This window comes from Callithrix jacchus, chromosome 10, assembly GCF_049354715.1.
Source record: "Callithrix jacchus isolate 240 chromosome 10, calJac240_pri, whole genome shotgun sequence".
In the NCBI taxonomy this organism is placed as follows: Eukaryota; Metazoa; Chordata; class Mammalia; order Primates; family Cebidae; genus Callithrix; species Callithrix jacchus.
In genome coordinates, this window is record NC_133511.1 from 62087611 (window position 1) to 62107292 (window position 19682).

The window sequence follows — 19682 nt, forward strand, 5'->3', positions numbered from 1 at the left end:
TGGTTATGTTTCTATTCTATATTTAGTAAAACCATAGGGTTTGTGAAGCAGTTGCAGATTCCTTCAGGATAAAATGGTTTCTATAAACGTAACCTTTCTTTTCTTTTCCTTTTTTTTTTTTTTTTTTTGTTGAGACAGGATCTTACTCTGTCAGCCAGGCTGGAATGTAGTAGCATGAACATGGCTCATTGTGGCCTCTACCTTCTGGGCTCAAGTGATCCTCCTGCCTCAGCCTCCCAAGTAGCTGGAACTACAGGTGCAGGCCATCATGCCCAGCTATTTTAAAAGATATTTTGTAGAGATAAAATTTTACCGTGTTGCCCAGGCTAGTCTTGAACTCCTCAATTCAAGCAATCCTCCCAGGAAGTGCTAGGATTACAGACTGGAACCACTGTGCCCAGCCTAAATTTAACATTTTTAATGAAACTATTATTATTATTACTTATTAGAGAAATATATAGCAGCAAATATGTGGGAGCCTGTGGACAAGACAGACACACAAAACTTTTTTTTATTTCTGTTAGAGCTCACTGAGTATTTTAAATACTTAATCATGTGAATTCTATTTTTATTCTCTTAATCTTGAATTGCAGAGCTTTTACTCAAGTGTTTACCTTTGGTCCAACCTTCCGAGCTGAAAATTCTCAGAGCCGGAGGCACCTGGCAGAGTTTTATATGATAGAAGCAGAGATTTCTTTTGTTGACAGCCTTCAAGATCTCATGCAGGTAGGTACACAAGTTTTAAAATATCAGCTATCTGTGACATTAAAATGTTTCTATATATATTTTTACCTCAGACATTTATGTGTTCGTATTCCTAAGGTGAAAAGAATGGAGAACTACTTTATAAACACTTACCGAATTCCTTTACTGTAATAGTTTAAAATACAAGAGTCAGACAGATTTAAGTTTCTATCCCAGCTCTGCCATTAGCTTTGCTGTGAAGTTCCCTGACTTTCATGATCTTTAGGTTCCTCAACTGTAAAATGAGAATAATTGTACTTATTTCTAAGATTATCATGAGGGCTAAATGAAATAGTGTATATAATATAAAGTACATAGTATGGAGTCTGGAACACAAACAGGTTTGCTAAATAGTAGCTCTGATTTGCTGGGAAAATAAACCAAACATCTTCATATAAATGTCTGTAATACTTACATAAACCCCTATGTATCTATATTAGAAAGAATCCACAGGAGCTGTCAGCTCAGTTGAGCAGAGTATAAGGCTGGAGAGATGGTCATGATCAAGGAACAGATCATGAAAGACCTTGTATTTACACGCCATGCTAGAGAGTTTGAACTTTATCTAGAATTTAAGGAGCAAGAGTTATAAGTTTGAAAATGAAGGTCAGGGCTGGGCGTGGTGGCTCACGCCTGTAATCCCAGCACTTTGGGAGGCCGAGACAGGCGGATCATGAGGTCAAGAGATTGAGACCATCCTGGCCAACATGGTGAAACCCCATCTCTACTAAAATACAAAAATTAACTGGGTGTGGTGGCGTGCACCTGTAGTACCAGCTACTTGGGAGGCTGAGGCAGGAGAAATGTTTGAACCCAGGAGGCAGAGGTTGCAGTGAGCCAAGAGATTGTGCCACTGCACTCTAGCCTGGTACCTGGGAATAGAGCGAGATTCTGTCTCAAAAAAAAAAAAAAGAAGGTCAGAGCTATATTTTAGACACATGTTTTTTAGCAGCAGTATGAAGAATGGTTTAGAGGTAAATAAAAATAGAGTGAGAGGCCTTTTTAGGAGGCTGTAGACATAATCCAGACAGTGCACACAAGTGGAATTGGATGGACCAAGATTTGATGCTTAACTCAGCCACTCATGTGCTCTATGACCACCTTAGATAAGGGACTTAATCTCCCTGGGCCTCAGTATCCTCATCAAAATTCCCATACATAGAAATAAAAATTCCTACTTTATAGGCTACTTGTGAAGATCAGGCAGATAATATATATAAAGTATCTAGCATAATTTATGGCACTTAATAAATACCCAGAAATTGTTGACTTTTAAATTATGAATTTTCTGTTCAGAAGCATTCTGGTTAATATCTTAGTTTGGATTTGTAATTATGGGATGTTTATTTTAGTTATTTTCATCAACTCTCCTTTTTATTCATTTATATGCTTTCTACTCTTATCCAGCAAATGACCTTTTTCCACTTAAAACATAAATACCATATATATATATCACAAATAGAACAGACTCATTATTTTATTACCCTGTCTTGGGTTGGATTTCCTAGTAAACAAAACTCTAAGGCAGAGAGGTGTGTGGGTAGGGGGATTATTGGGGAGTGCTCTTTTCAATATTCATAAGGAAAGTAAGAAAGTCACATTGAACAGTGGGAAAAGTGAACTGTGATGCATTTGCAAACAGAGGCCTTAGCCTCTTTTGTGAAGAACTTTGAAGTGGTCCTTTATACTTGTCTCATCTGAAGGCAAGGGGGTAGCTCTTTGTGCCTTTCCATATCGAGTAGTAATTGGTCGTGATTAGCCAGTGGAAGGGGCATAACCTTGAGTAAGGCAGCACCTTTGGTTCTAGACAATTCCTGATGAGGCACTCAACTATAAACTGTCAGCAGTTAATAATATTCCTAGTTTCTCACATAGGGCACTTGGCCACATACTATAGCATTCACTTTCATACCCCTTTCACACTTCTCACTGAGCATTTTGGATCAGTCCCCATGGGACATTTTTTATTATTCCTGTTAGGGAATGGGCAGGGAAAAGGGAAAGTGGTCACTACTAACATGTAGTTTGTGAAGGCAGGAGTGCTGTTCAGCAACCTACAGTACACAGTCGCCTTCTCCCCAGTGATTAGCTGCCTCATAATTATCAGTAGTGCTGCTGTTGAACAACCATATGCTGGACTGTAGGGATTCAGGATCTGAGCTTCAGGAGTCATTGTGCATTCCTTAGATAGCTTTCAGTTGAGCCCACTCCTGGATTCTTTATTATTTCACCCAGGCAGTAAGAGTATTAGGAATGGAACCATACTTTTTACCTCACTGTTTCTGCCTTGATGCTGTTTCCACTGCACAAACATAGATACAAAAAGGAAAGGTTGCACAACAATATAAAATAATTTTATTTTATATTGTATTAAACATTAAAAATCTTTGCTCTACAATTATATTTTACCATATGACAGGGTTGCAAGATACTGTTTATTTTTCTCAGTTATATTAGTAAAAACAACGTGTTTTTTACTAATTGTAAAAACATTGTTTTTTACTAATAAGCTACATACCTTTTTAGTAAGTGTGAGCAGAATTCAGTTACAGATTTTCACCTTTGCATTTAGTCAACAATCCCATAAAATTATTTTATTCGGCTCTAAATATTAGAAGTGGAACATTTCAATCCAATCTTAATGTTTGAAATGAGTCACTTCTTTTCTCTCTCCTTCCCTCCTCTTCCTCTTCTCCCCCTCCCTCTCCCCCCATCCTTCCCCTCCCCCTCTTCCTGCTCCTCTCCCACTTCCTCCTCCTCATGCTGGGATTACAGGCATGAGCCACCACACCCAACCTCATTTTCTCTTTTTCTTTCATTTCTTCATGTTGTTTTATCTTTAGATGCCTTGACTGATGGATTTTTAGGCTAGTTTCTTAAGCATTGGTGATTAATATTTAGGAACACACATTTTATTCAGAGCATTACCTGTGCTACCTTTGCTGGTGTTATCACAGATATATTCCAAAATAAGTTGGGGCCTAATCAGAAAGGGTTGGACTACCCCAGAGAGATCAGTTATCCCAGAGAGAACAGTTACTTGTCCAGTGGCTTTAGATGGGTGGGCCTGGGCAAGAAGGTAGCTTCAGTGACATCACTCCCGGAGATTTACATAATAGCTATCGGAAGCAGTTTTTATTTATCCATTTACCAGTTGAAGGACATTTAGTTTATTCTCAGTTTTTGAAAGTAATGAACAAAGTTGCTGTAAATATTTATGTGCAGGTTTTGTATAAATGTAAAGTTTAATTTCTCTCTGTTTTTTTGTTTTTCTGTTTGTTTTTTGAGACAGGGTCTCATTTTGTCACCTAGGCTGGAGTGCAGTGGTGTAATTGTAGCTCACTTCAGCCATGAATTCCTTGGGCTCAAGCAATCCTCCCATCTCAGCCTCCTGAGAAGCTAGGAATATAGGTGCTATTTTTTTAGTTTTCTGTAGAGACAGGATCTCACTATGTTGCCCAGGCTGGTCTCAAGCTCCTGGGTCCAAGTGATCCTCCTGCCTGTCAGCCTCCCAAAGTGTTGGGATTACATGTATAAGCCACAGCCACCCAAACTCATTTGTCTTGGGTAAATTCCTAGGAATGGGATTACTGGGTCAGTGTTTGATGTGATGTTTTATAGTTTTCATTATACAGATCGTTTATGTCCGTGGTTAAAAATCCTCCTGAGTGCAGTTATCTCTTCGTATCCAGAAGGGATTGGTTTCCCGACCCTCCCCACTCCCTGCCACCATGGATACCAAAGTCCATGGTTACTTATGTTCCTTATATAAATTATAAAGTTTCTTTCATTTTATAGGAAAGAAATCTGTTTTCCAAAGTGACTGTTCCATTTTGCATTCCCCCCAGCAATGTACAGAAGTTTTACTTGTTCTAATTCTTCGCCAGTACGAAGTGTTGTCAGGCCTGTGTGGTGGTTTTAAGCCATTCTAAGAGCTGTGTATTAGTATCTCACTGTGGTTTAAATTTGCATTTCTGTAATGCTTACCTATGTTGAACATCTTTTCATGTACTTCTTAGCCATCTGTATGTCATCTTCTGTGAAATGTTTGTAAGTTTTGCCCATTTTCCATATGGATTGCTTGTTTTTTTCACTGTTGAGTTTAGAGAGTTCCTTGTTGGATATGTGGTTTCTGACTGTGTTCTCCTAGAAAGGAGCTTGGCTTTTCATCCCCTTCATTTTGATGACATCTAGTTTTATCATTTTTTTTCTTTTAGCTTTTCGTGTCAAGTCTAAGAACTCTTTACGAAGCCCTAGATCTTTAGGATTTTATGTTTTATAGCTTTACCTTTACATTTTTCATGTAAGTCTATGATCCATTTTGAGTTAATTTTTGTGTAACCTGAGATACAGAGGTTTTTGTCCTTTCCTTTTCTCACTTCGTCTTCTCTTTCCGCTTTCCTTTCTACCTTTGGATACCTTCTTGCTCCAGCACCATTTGTTGAAAAGGCTGTTAGCTAAACTTCATCTATTGAATTGCTTTTGCATCTTTGTCAAAAATCAGTTGGTCATATATATGTGGATCTATTTCTGAATTCTCTATTCTGTTCCATATTCTACTTAATATTTTACCACTTCAGGTAAACCAACAGTCTTACTACTATGTTTTTCCCTTTACCTCACCCCTTTATCTTACAGTTGCCATATGTATTACATTCATGTATTAATTTCCTATTGCTGCTGTAACACTTCACCACAAGCCTGATGGCTTAAAACAACTCAGATTTATTGTATACTTTTGGAGGTCAGAAGTCCAAAGTAGATTTTACTGGTCTAAAATCCAACACTGCTAAAAGGTGTCAGCAGAGTTGCATTTCTCTTGGAGGATTTAGGGGAGAATTAGTTCTCTTAAATCTCCCTTACCTCTTGCATTTTCTAGAGACTACCTGCATTGTTTAAAAATCAGCACGATATCTTCAAATCTTTCTCTCACCCTCCTACCTCCCTCTTTCACGTGAAGAACCATTGTGATTACATTAGTCCCACCCAGATAATCTAGAATAATCTAATCATTTAAGTATTTATGTATTTATTTTGAGGCGGAGTTTCACTCTTGTTGCCCAGGCTGGAGTGCAGTAGCGCGATCTTGGCTCACTGCAACCTCTGCCTCCTGGGTTTAAGTGATTCCTCTGCCTCCTGGGTTTAAGTGATTCCCCTGCCTCAGCCTCCCAAGGATTTGGGATTACAGGCATGTGCCACCACATCCAGCTAATTTTGTATTTTTAGTAGAGACTGGGTTTTTCCATGTTGGTCAGGCTGGTCTCAAACTCCCAACCTCAGGTGATCCACCCACCTCGGCCTCCCAAACTGCTGGTAGGACAGGTGTAAGCCACTGTACCTGGCCATTTAAAGATTCTTAAATCATATGTACACAGTTTCTTTTACCAGGTAGACTAACTAACACACTCACAGGTTCTGGGATTGGAGCATGGACAGCTTTGGCAGAAGGATAAACATTATTCTGCCAATCACAATTCACATACCTTGAAATCCTCTGGTGATGTTTGAATGTTTGCTCTCAATTACCATACATATTTTAAAGAATTTTAAAGAGAAAAACCATCTATAGTATTTACCTACATATGATAGTAATAGTAAATTACTATTTCTTTTCTTTTCTTTTTTTGAGACAGAGTCTCACTCTGAGCCCAGGCTGGAGTGCAGTGGCGCAGACTTGGCTCACTGCAACCTCTACCTCCCAGCTTCAAGTGATGCTCCTGCCTCAGCCTCCTGAGTAGCTGCGATTACAGGCATGCACCACCACTCCTGGATAATTTTTGTTTTTTTTTTTGTAAAGACAGGGTTTCTCCATATTGGTCAGGCTGGTCTTGAACTCCTGAACTCATGATCTGCCTGCCTTGGATTACAGGTATGAGCCACCACACTCGACCTGTAAATTAAGAAGGGGTTTTGTTCTCACTCTGTCACCCAGGCTGGAGTGCAGTGACGCAATCTCTGCTCACTGCAACCTCTGCCTCCCAGGTTCAGGTGATGCTCCTGCCTCAGCCTCCTGAGTAACTGGGATTACAGGCATGTGCCACTATGCCCAGCTAATTTTTGTATTTTTAGTGGAAATGGGGTTTCACCATATTGGCTGGGCTGGTCTCGAACTCCTGACCTCAAGTGATCTGCCCTCCACAGCCTCACAGAGTACTGGGATTACAGGTGTGAGCCACCATGCCCAGCTAGTATTTTTTTTTTTACAGTAATTCAGAATAGGGGGGCATTTCAACTGAACTGTCTTCAAACTTACTGATTCCTCTTTTTCCTTCATTCTGATAATGAGCCCATCCTGTGAAACTTTTATTTCAGAGATTTTCCGATTCTAAAATTTTTATTTATTTATTTTTAGTTTCTTTTTTTCCACTGAGAAGTTCTTTCTGCTTAAGAATGTTTCCGTTTACCTGTGCAAGGTGTTTTGTTTGTTTGTTTGTTTTTGTTGTTGTTGTTTGTTGAGACAGAGTCTCTCTCTGTTGCCCAGGCTGGAGTGCAGTGGCACAGTCTTGGCTCACTGCACCCTTTGCCTCCCAGGTTCAAGTGATTCTCCTGCCTCAGCCTCCTGAGTAGCTGGAACTACAGGCATGCACCAACACACCTGGCTAATATTTTGTATTTTTTGTAGAGATGGGGTTTCACTATGTTAGCCAGGCTGGTCTCAAACTCCTGACCTCGTGATCCACCTGCCTCAGCCTCCCAAAGTGCGGGGATTACAGGCATGAGCCACCTCGACCAGCCGAAAGATGTTATAATACCTACTTTAAATTCTTTTTTTTGGGGAGAGATCCAAGATGGCCCAACAGCAGCAGCTCAGGATTGTAGCTCCCAGTGAAAGCACAGAGAGTGAGTGGACGCCACACTTCCAGATGAATTTTTGTTGCCTACGGGCCGGAGATCCCCAGTGGAGGAGCCCCATGGGTCACCAATGTGACACTTTTGGCCAGCGCGGCTGTTTCGCTGGTGCCCGGCACCGTCATTGTTAGTGCGGAGTATACAGGACTGGGTGCCCTTTTAGTTGGCGTTTGCAGCTCCGGGAAGATAGAGTCGCCCATTCAGCTGATTGAAGTGGGGACTGAAGTGGGCAGCCAGACCGGGAGATTCCCAGGCAGAAAAGCGCCACGAATCTCAACGCCACTGTTTCAGCTGGCACAGTGCCCCCACAAAAAAACAGCAATTGGAAGCACTGAAGATTGAGAGTTTCACAGCAAGCACAGCTGAACCCAGGAAGGTCCAGCTTTGTGGGGGAGGGGTGTCTGCCAAAGGAAAACTAAGAAACAGAAAAAACCTCATCACCAACAAGCTGGACATACACTCAGAGACACAATCTCAAAGTAAGCAATTACAAAGACGACAGGTGAGTAAATCCACAAAGATGGGAAGAAACCAGCACAAAAAGGCTGAAAATACCTGAAATCAGAATGTCTCTCCTCCTACAGGGGATTGCAGCTCCTCATCAGCAATGGAACAAGGCCTGATGGAGAATGAGTGTGATGAATTGACAGAATCAGGCTTCAGAGGTGGATAATAAGAAAATTCTGTGAGCTAAAAGAACATATTCTAACCTGATGCAAAGAAACTGTGAACCTTGAAAAAAGTTTGATGAAATGCTAATGAGAATAGACAATTTAGAGAGGAATATAAGTGAATTAATAGGCTGAAAAACACAATACGAGAACTTTGCGAAGTATGCACAAGTTTTAACAGTCAAATTGATCAAGCAGAAGAAAGGATATCAGAGATCGAAGACCAACTTAATGAAATAAAACAATAAGACAAGGTTAGAGAGAAAAGGCTAAACAGGAATGAGCAAAGACTCCAAGAAATATGGGACTATGTGAAAAGACCTAATCTACATTTGATAGGTGTACCTGAATGTAAAGAAGAGAATAAATCCAAACTGGAAAATATTCTTCAGGATACTATTCAGGAAAACGTCCCCAACCTGGCAAGGCAGGACAATACTCAACTCCAGGTAATACAGAGAACACCACAAAAATATTCCTCAAGAAGAACCCCCAAGGCACATAATTGTTAGATTCACCAGGGTTGAAATGAAGGAGAAAATACTACGGGCAGATAGAGAGAAAGGTCAGGTCACCCACAAAGGGAAGCCTGTCAGACTCACAGCAGATCTCTCAGCAGAAACACTACAAGCCAGAAGAGAGTGGGGGTCAATATTCAACATCCTTAAAGAAAGAACTTTCAACCCAGAATTTCATATCCAGCCAAACTAAGCTTCATAAGTGAAGGAAAAATAAATTTTTTTGCAAATAAGCAAGTACTCAGAGATTTCATCACCACGAGGCCTGCTTTACAAGTGCTTCTGAAAGAAGCATTACACATAGAAAGGAACAACTAGTATCAGCCATTCCAAAAACATACCAAAAGGTAAAGAGCATCACCATAATGAAGAATTTAGATCAACTAATGGGCAAAACAGCCAGCCAGTATTAAATGGCAGTATTAAACTCATATATATCAATATCAATCCCAAATTTAAATAGACTAAATGCCCCAATCAAAAGACACAGATAGGCAAATTGGATAAAAAGCCAAAACCCATCGGTTTGCTGCATCCAGACCCATCCCACATGCAAGGATACACAAAGACTCAAAACAAAGGGATGGAGGAAGATTTACCAACCAAATGGAGAGCAAAAAAAAAAAAAAAGCAGGAGTTATAATTCTCGTCTCTGATAAAATAGACTTTAAAGCAACAAAGACCAAAACAGACAAAGAAGGACATTACCTAATGGTAAAAGGATCAATGCAACAAGAAGAGCTAACGATCCTAAATATATACGTACCCAATACAGGAGCACCCAGATACATAAGGCAAGTTCTTAATGACTTACAAAGAGACTTAGACTCCCACATAATAATAGTGGGAGACTTTAACACTACATTGTCAATATTAGACAGATCAACGAGACAGAAAATTAACAAGGATATCTAGGACTTGAACTCAGACCTGAAATAAATAAACTTAATAAACATTTACAAAACTCTCCACCCCAAATCCACAAAACAGATTTTTCTCAGTATCACATCACACCTATTCTAAAACTGACCACAAAATTGGAAGTAAATCACTCCTCAGCAATTGCATAGCATTTCACAGGTTTAAATGAAATATTGGTTGACTGCTTGTTTGTTATTTTCCTCCCTTATTCCTTCCTGTCTCCATTGTTAAGCACATTTATTGGCATAAAAGAGGTTTTTAATACCCATTTTTAGACTGCATTCTAGCCTGGGCAATAGAGCAAGATTCCTGTTCTCTCTCCCTCTTTCTCTTCCTCTTTCTTTATTTCTTTTATTCTTTTTTTCCTTTCTTTCTCTTTTTCTTTCTTCTTCTTACTTTCTTTTTTTTAATTTATTTTTTATTGCATTTTAGGTTTTGGGGTACATGTGCAGAACATGCAGGGCAGTTGCATAGGTACACACATGGCAGTGTGTTTTGCTTCCTTGCTATCCCTCCCCACCTCCCCCTCCCTCTGGCCCTCCCCTTTTCCCCCCAATAGACCCCAGTGTTTAGTACTCCCCTCCCTGTGTCCATGTGTTCTCATTTTTCATCACCCGCCTATGAGTGAGAATATGCGGTGTTTCATTTTCTGTTCTTGTGTCAGTTTGCTGAGAATGATGTTCTCCAGATTCATCCATGTCCCTACAAACGACACGAACTCATCATTTCTGATTGCTGCATAATATTCCATGGTGTATATGTGCCACATTTTCCCAATCCAGTCTATCATCAGTGGGCATTTGAGTTGATTCCAGGTCTTTGCTATTGTAAACAGTGCTGCAATGAACATTCGTGTGCATGTGTCCTTACAGTAGAACGATTTATAGTCCTTTGGATATATACCCAGTAATGGGATTGCTGGGTCAAATGGAATTTCTATTTCTAAGGCCTTGAGGAATCGCCACACTGTCTTCCACAATGGTTGAACTAATTTACACTCCCACCAACAGTGTAAAAGTGTTCCTTTTTCTCCACATCCTCTCCAGCATCTGTTGTCTCCAGATTTTTTAATGATCGCCATTCTAACTGGCGTGAGATGGTATCTCAATGTAGTTTTGATTTGCATCTCTCTGAAGACCAGTGATGATGGGCGTTTTTTCATATGATTATTGGCCTCAATATATGTCTTCTTTCGTAAAGTGTCTGTTCATATCCTTTGCCCAATTTTGAATGGGCTTGCTTGTTTTTTTCCTGTAAATCTGTTTGAGTTCTTTGTAAATTCTGGATATCAGCGCTTTGTCAGATGGGTAAACTGCAAAAATTCTTTCCCATTCCGTTGGTTGCTGATTCACTCTAGTGACTTTCTTTGGCCGTGCAGAAGCTGTGGAGTTTCATTAGGTCCCATTTGTCTATTTTGGCTTTTGTTGCCAATGCTTTTGGTGTTTTGTTCATGAAGTCCTTGCCTACTCCTATGTCCTGGATGGTTTTGCCTAGATTTCCTTCTAGGGTTTTTATGGTGCCAGGTCTTATGGTTTAAGTCTTTAATCCATCTGGAGTTAATTTTAGTGTAAGGTGTCAGGAAGGGGTCCAGTTTCTGCTTTCTGCACATGGCTAGCCAGTTTTCCCAACACCATTTATTATACAGGGAATCCTTTCCCCATTGCTTGTTTTTGTCACGTTTATCAAAGATTGTATGGTTGTAGATATGTTGTATTGCCTCCGATGCCTCTATTCTGTTCCATTGGTCTATATCTCTGTTTTGGTACCAGTACCATGCTGTTTTGATTACTGTAGCCTTGTAGTATAGTTTGAAATCCGGTAGTGTGATACCCCCCGCTGTGTTCTTTTTGCTTTGAATTGACTTTGCTATGCGGGCTCCGTTTTGGTTCCATATGAAGTTCACGGTGGTTTTTTTCAGTTCTGTGAAGAAAGTCAATGGTAGCTTGATGGGGATAGCGTTGATTCTGTAAATTACTTTGGGCAGTATAGCCATTTTCACGATATTAATTCTTCCTAACCATGAACATGGAATGTTTCTCCATCTGTTTGTGTCCTCTCTGATTTCATTGAGCAGTGGTTTGTAGTTTTCCTTGAAGAGGTCTCTTACGTTCCTTGTGAGTTGTATTCCAAGGTATCTTATTCTTTTTGTAGCAATTGTGAATGGCAGTTCATTCTTGATTTGGCTCTCTTTAAGTCTGATATTGGTGTAGAGGAATGCTTGTGATTTTTGCACGTTGATTTTATATCCTGAGACTTTGCTGAAGTTGCTTCTCAGTTTCAGGAGTTTTTGGGCTGAGGCGATGGGGTCTTCTAGGTATACTATCATGTCGTCTGCAAATAGAGACAATTTGGCTTCCAACTTTCCTATTTGAATACCCTTGATTTCTTTTTCTTGCCTGATTGCTCTGGCTAGAACTTTCAGTACTATATTGAATAGGAGTGGTGAAAGAGGGCATCCTTGTCTAGTGCCAGATTTCAAAGGGAATGCTTCCAGTTTTTGCCCATTCAGTATGATATTGGCTGTTGGTTTGTCAAAAAAGCTTTTATTACTTTTAGATACATTCCATCGATACCGAGTTTATTGAGGGTTTTTAGCATAAAGGGCTGTTGAATTTTGTCGAATGCCTTCTCTGCGTTAATTGAGATAATCATGTGGTTTTGTTTTTGGTTCTGTTTATGTGGTGAATTATGTTTATAGACTTGAACCAGCCTTGCATCCCCGGGATGAATCCTACTTGATCATGATGGATCAGTTTTTTGATCTGCTGTTGCAATAGGCTTGCCAATATTTTATTGAAGATTTTTGCATCTATGTTCATCATGGATATTGGCCTGAAGTTTTCTTTTCTTGTTGGGTCTCTGCCGGGTTTTGGTATCAGGATGATATTGGTCTCATAAAATGATTTGGGTAGGATTCCCTCTTTTTGAATTATTTGGAATAGTTTCAGAAGGAATGGTACCAGCTCCTCTTTGTGTGTCTGGTAGAATTCAGCTGTGAACCCGTCTGGACCTGGGCTTTTTGTGTGTGGTAGGCTCTTAATTGCTGCCTCGACTTCTGACCTTGTTATTGGTCTATTCATAGTTTCAGCTTCCTCCTGGTTTAGGCTTGGGAGGACACAGGTGTCCAGGAATTTATCCATTTCTTCCAGGTTTACTAGTTTATGTGCATAGAGTTGTCTGTAATATTCTCTGATGATGGTTTGAATTTCTGTGGAATCTGTGGTGATTTCCCCTTTATCATTTTTTATTGCATCTATTTGGTTGTTCTCTCTTTTCTTTTTAATCAATCTGGCTAGTGGTCTGTCTATTTTGTTGATCTTTTCAAAAAACCAGCTCTTGGATTTATTGATTTTTTGAAGGGTTTTTCGTGTCTCAATCTCCTTCAGTTCTGCTCTGATCTTAGTTATTTCTTGTCTTCTGCTGGGTTTTGAGCTTTTTTGATCTTGCTCCTCTAGCTCTTTCAATTTTGACGATAGGGTGTCAATTTTGGATCTCTCCATTCTCCTCATATGGGCACTGATTGCTATATACTTTCCTCTAGAGACTGCTTTAAATGTGTCCCAGAGATTTTGGCATGTTGTGTCTTCCTTCTCATTGGTTTCGAAGAACTTCTTTATTTCTGCCTTCATTTCATTGTTTATCCAGTCAACATTCAAGAGCCAGTTGTTCAGTTTCCATGAAGCTGTGCGGTTCTGGGTTGGTTTCTGAATTCTGAGTTCTAACTTGATTGCACTATGGTCTGAGAGGCTGTTTGTTATGATTTCAGTTGTTTTGCATTTTCTGAGCAGTGCTTTACTTCCAATTATGTGGTCAATTTTAGAGTAGGTGTGATGTGGTGCTGAAAAGAATGTATATTCTGTGGATTTGGGTTGGAGAGTTCTGTAAATGTCTATCAGGTTTGCTTGCTCCAGGTCTGAGTTCAAGCCCTGGATATCCTTGTTGATTTTCTGTCTGGTGGATCTGTCTAATGTCGACAGTGGAGTGTTAAAGTCTCCCACTATTATTGTGTTGGAGTGTAAGTCTCTTTTTAGGTCATTAAGAACTTGCCTTATGTATCTGGGTGCTCCTGTATTGGGTCCATATATGTTTAGGATCATTAGCTCTTCTTGTTGTATCGATCCTTTTACCATTATGTAATGGCCTTCTTTGTCTCTTTTGATCTTTGTTGCTTTAAAGTCTGTTTTATCAGAGGTGAGAATTGCAACTCCTGCTTTTTTTTTGCTCTCCATTTGCTTGGTAAATCTTCCTCCATCCCTTTATTTTGAGCCTTTGTGTATCCTTGCATGTGAGATGGGTTTCCTGGATACAGCACACTGATGGGTTTTGGATTTTTATCCAATTTGCCAGTCTGTGTCTTTTGATTGGTGCATCTAGTCCATTTACATTTAGGGTTAATATTGTTATGTGTGAATTTGATACTGCCATTTTGATGCTAGCTGGCTGTTTTGCCCGTTAGTTGTTGTAGATTCTTCATTATGTTGATGCTCTTTAGCATTTAGTGTGATTTTGGATTGGCTGGTACTGGTTGTTCCTTTCTATGTGTAGTGCCTCTTTCAGGAGCTCTTGTAAAGCAGGCCTGGTGGTGACAAAATCTCTGAGTACTTGCTTCTTTGCAAAGGATTTTTTTTTCCTTCACTTATGAAGCTCAGTTTGGCTGGATATGAAATTCTGGGTTGAAAGTTCTTTTCTTTAAGGATGTTGAATATTGGCCCCCACTCTCTTCTGGCTTGTAGTGTTTCTGCCGAGAGATCTGCTGTGAGTCTGATGGGCTTCCCTTTGTGGATGACCCGACCTTTCTCTCTGGCTGCCCTTAGTATTTTCTCCTTTATTTCAACCCTGTTGAATCTGACGATTATGTGCCTTGGGGTTGCTCTTCTTGCGGAATATCTTTGTGGTGTTCTCTGTAGTTCCTGAATTTGAGTGTTGGTCTGTCTTGCTAGGTGGGGGAAATTTTCCTGGATAATGTCCTGAAGAATATTTTCCAGCTTGGATTCATTCTCTTCGTCCCCTTCTGGTACACCTATCAAACGTAGGTTAGGTCTCTTCACATAGTCCCACATTTCTTGGAGACTTCGTTCATTTTTTTTTGAGCTTTTTTCTCTGATCTTGGTTTCTCATTTTATTTCATTGAGTTGATCTTCGACTTCTGATATTCTTTCTTCTGCTTGGTCCATTCGGCTATTGAAACTTGTGCATGCTTTGCGAAGTTCTCGTATTGTGTTTTTCAGCTCCTTTAATTCATTCATATTCCTCACCAAGTTATCCATTCTTGTTATCATTTCCTCGAATCTTTTTTCAAGGTTCTTAGTTTCTCTGCATTGATTTAAAACATGTTCTTTTAGCTCACAAAAGTTTCTCATTATCCACCTTCTGAAGTCTAATTCTGTCATTTCATCACAGTCATTCTCCGTCCAGCTTTGTTCCCTTGCTGTTGAAGAGTGTTGGTCCTTTCTAGGAGGCGAGGTGTTCTGGTTTCGGGTGTTTTCCTCCTTTTTGCACTGGTTTCTTCCCATCTTTGTGGATTTATCCACCTGTCGTCTGTGTAGTTGCTGACTTTTCGATTGGGTCTCTGAATGGACACCCAGATTGTTGATGATGATGTATTTCTGTTACTTGGTTTTCCTTCTACCAGACTAGCCCCTCCGCTGTACGACTGCTGAGGTCCGCTCCAGGCCCTGCTTGTCTGGGGTGCACCTATAGCAGCTGCGGAACAGTGAGGGATGCTACCAGTTTCTTTTTCTGCTATCTTTGTCCCTGCCAAATGATGCCTGCCAAATGTCAGTCTTTTGGATATAGAGGGGTCAGGGAGCTGCTTGAGGAGACAGTCTGTACTTTATGGGAGTTCAAGTGCTGAGCTGTGAGCTCTGTTGTTCATTCAGGGCTGTTAGGCTGCTATGTTTAATTCTGCTGCAACAGAACTCATAAAAAAAAAAAACCCTTTTTTTCTCAGATGCTCTGTCTGGGGGGGTTGGGGCTTTATTTTTGAGTGTCCGTTGTGCTGTCCTGCCCAGCTAGGAGGCACTCTAGTCACTATTTGCCTGTCGAGGCTCCGCCCTGCTGGTGTGAGGTTCGCCCTGTTGCTGCAGGCTCTGCCCTTCTCCTGTGGTCTCTGTCCTGCTGCCACAGGCTACGCCCTGCAGCAGAGTCTCTCTGTTGTAGCGGGTTGCCTCGGCAACGGCAGGCTGCGTCAGCAATGGGTGTGTACCTCAGTAGGGGCTGATTGCCTTGGTAATAGTGGACGCCCATCCCCCACGGAGCTGCGCTTTCAGGGAACGGAGCATTTGGAATCGCCATTTTGTTTATCGCACTGCGCTACCCCAATCGCTGTGTCCCTGGAATCTCCTGGGCTGGCTCACTGTCCAAGTCCCATTCAGTCTCAAGTTCAGCCCTCTCAAGTCTCAGGTTGCCGGTTCAACAAGGCACCCGGACCAGTGCGCTTTGTGCGGAGCGTTGTGGAGCGCCACCGCGCTACAGCGTGGGCCGCCGCCGCACCGGCTGCCAGGTGCACCAGCCAAAACTTCTGCCTGGTGTCCCACGTCTCTTTTATACCTGGGAATTTCCCTGTTCTGTGGGCAACAACGATCCATCTGGAAATGCGGCCCTGACTCACCCTCTCCGCATATCCACTGACAGCTTCTATCCTGGGTTGTTCTCACAGCGCCATCTTAAGTCCTCCCCCCTCCCTTTTTTTTTTTTTTTTCTGAGACAGAGTCTTGCTCTATTTCCAGATGCCAGGCTGGAGAGCAGTGGCACAATCTTGGCTCACTGCAGCTTCCACCTCATGGGTTCAAGCAATTCTCCTGCCTCAGCCTCCCAAGTAGCTGGGACTACAGGCATGCACTCCCATGCCCGGCTAATATTTTATATTTTTTGTATAGATGGGATTTCACTGTGTTAGCCAGGCTGTTCCAAATCTCTCAACCTTGTCATCCGCCCGCCTCGGCCTCCCAAAATGCTGGGATTACAAGCATGAGCCACTCTGCCTGGCCACCTGCTTTAAATTCTTTGTCAGATAATTCCAGTATCTGAGTCTTCTGTATGTACGTATCTGTTGATTATTTTTTCTCTTGAAAATTCGTAAGATCTTCCTAGTTCTTCATATGTCCAATAATTTTAAATTTTATTCTGGATGATTTTAACGTCATGTTCTGACACTCTGGGTTCTGTTAAAATCCTTTGGAAATAGAATTATTTTTATTGTTGTTTTACCAGTTATTAAACTAGTTAGATTCAGAGTGTGAGTTTTATATTACTTTCTATTGTCATTGGTTTCCATGTCAGTTAAGTTTTCAAAGCCTCTGCTATACTATTTTAGTCTTTCTGATGCATGTGCTACTCATGCATCACAGTCTGGAAATTACACAGTGATTGATACTGTAGTTTGTGGTCAGAAGCTTTCACTGTGCTTCTTTGGATCTATTTCACATATACATTGCTTGGATGTGAGTCCTGGCCTTATGTTACTTAATACACAATTAGAGAGTCATCTTTCCCTGTTCTTCAGAATTTCCTTCATACTGTCTGGCTACCTGAAGCTCTCCCCCACCTTTTTGGTTTTTCTGGCCGGAAAGACAGATTTCTCCCAGGTTTTAGTTGCCACCATGTTATTCATTTCCAGGTGACTGTGGCCACCAATGGGTCAACGTGGCAGGAGAAAATATGTATATATTTTCAATAATGTGCTGGGTACAGTGGCTCATGCCTATAATCCCAACACTTTGGTAGGCACAGGCAGGTAGATCATCTGAGGTCAGGAGTTCAAGACCAGCCTGGCCAATATGGTGAAACCTTATCTCTACTAAACATAAAAAAAATTAGCTGGTCATGGTGGTGCACAGCTGTGATCCCAGCTACCTGGGAGGCTGAGACACGAGAATCGCTTGAACTTGGGAGGTGGAGGTTGCAGTGAGCTGAGATTGCCCCATTGCACTCTAGCCTGCATGACACAGGAATACTCCATCTCAAATAATAATAATAATAGAGATTACCCTCATCCACACTCTTCAACCAGCAGTCTCCCAGTTCCTCTTTTGGAGAAGTAGGTCTTCTCTTGGAAATTTAGATGCTTATGCCACTGTTACCCTGTCAGCCCCACTCCACAACTGGGTCTACCTTCTGGGCAGGAACAGAAGAGAGAAAAGAGAGGGGGACAAAATAACCAAGGATTTTCCTATAAACACTCTATCCTACAGGGACATTATCTGATTACTAGTAGGAGCTTTCTCCCAGAAGTTTTGCTTCCTGTGCCTGCTAAACAGATCAACATTTTACCCCCACATCAAAACCAGGAGACAAAGGAGGTAAAAGTGGAACGAAAATTCCATCTCCATTTCCGGTTATTAATCAAGTTGACTAGTTCCCAGTCCACCTATCATGGTTTATTTTTCTCAGTCCTTAGATGGTTGCTCTTTGTATTCTGACCAGATTTTTTTTTTTTTTTTAAGTTCTGGGAACATGTACAGAAACAGAACTTGCAGGTTTGTTACATAGATATACATGTGCCATGGTGGTTTGCTGCACTTATCAACCCCTCATCTAGGTTTTAAGCCCCACATGCATTAGCTATTGTCCTAATGCTCTCCCTTCCCTTGTCCCCCACCCCAACATTCCCCAGTGTGTGATGTTCCCCTCCCTGTATCCATGTGTTCTCATTGTTCAACTCTCACTTATGAGTGAGAACATGCAGTGTTTGGTTTTCTCTTCCCATGTTAGTTTGCCTAGAATGATGGCTTCCGGCTTCATCCATGTCCCTCCAAAGGACACAAACTCGTTCTTTTTTATGGCTGCATAGTAGTCCATGGTGCATACAGTACCCAGTCTATCATTGATGGGCATTTGGGTTGGCTCCAAGTCTTTGCTATTGTAAATAGTACTGCAGTAAACATAGCTGTGCATGTGTCTATATAGTAGAATGATTTGAAATCCTTTGGGTACATACCCAGTAATGGGATTGCTGTGTCAAATGCTTTTCTGGTTCTAGATCCTTGAGAAATTGCCACACTGTCTTCGCAATGGTTAGACTAATTTACACTCCCACCAACTGCGTAAAAGAGTTCCTATTTCTTCACAGCCTTGCCAGCATGTATTGTTTCCTGACCTCGCAATAATCGCCATTCTAACTGGCGTGAGATGGTATCTCATTGTGGTTTTGATTTGCATTCTCTAATGACCAGTGATGATGAGCTTTTTAAAATATGTTTATTGGCTTCATAAATGTCTTCTTTTAAGAAGTGTATGTTTGCCAGGTGCCGTGGCTCACGCCTGTAATCCCAGCACTTTGGGAAGCTGAGGTGGGTGGATCACAAGGTCTAGAGTTCAAGACCAGCCTAGCCAAGATGGTGAAACCCCATCTCTACTAAAAATATAAAAATTAGCTGGACGTGGTGACAGGTGCCTGTAATCCCAGCTACTCAGGAGGCTGAGGCAGGAAAATCGCTTGAACCTGGAGGTAGAGGTTGCAGTGAGCTGGGATTGCACCATTGCCCTCCAGTCTGGGCAACAGAGCGAGACTCTGTCTCAAAAAAAAAAAAAGTATCTGATCACATCCTTCTCCCACTTTTTGATGGGGTTGTTTTTTTTTTTTTTCTTGTAAATTTGTTTAAGTTCTTTTCTGGATATTAGCCCTTTGTCAGATGGATAGAGTGCAAAATTTTCTCCCGTTCTGTAGGTTACCTGTTCACTCTGATGACTGAGTCTTACTGTTGATCGTCATGAAACTAATAATAAATTGACAATCAAATAAGAATATTCATGTTTTGGTGTCATGATTTGCTACTCGAGTTCTTATTTATTTGGTACTCCGCTGGTGGTACTTGGGGCATATACAACTAAATCATTTTCAAATGATTTAGTTAATTGTGATATATACTTTTTTCCTGAAGACAAAAAAAATTGTGCTCTCCTCAAAAGTAATCTCCTGCCTCTCTTAATTTTCTTCCTTTTGTAAATTATGTACCTTGGAAATTCGTATCTTAGTACA

General features: G+C 40.9%; 1 protein-coding gene across 11 annotated transcripts in view; it reads left to right on the plus strand.

Moving 5' to 3' along the window:
* NARS2 (asparaginyl-tRNA synthetase 2, mitochondrial) overlaps window positions 1-19682 on the plus strand; it is a 163568-nt gene that overhangs the window by 98701 nt on the left and 45185 nt on the right. For all 11 annotated transcript variants that reach the window (XR_013523219.1, XR_013523218.1, XR_013523217.1 and 8 more), the window contains exon 7: window positions 594-726. Coding sequence is in view for 6 of the 11 variants with exons in the window: in XM_078340136.1 (XP_078196262.1) it covers window positions 594-726 (133 nt within the window). In the remaining 5 variants the exon portion in view is untranslated. The remainder of the gene's footprint in view (window positions 1-593; window positions 727-19682) is intronic.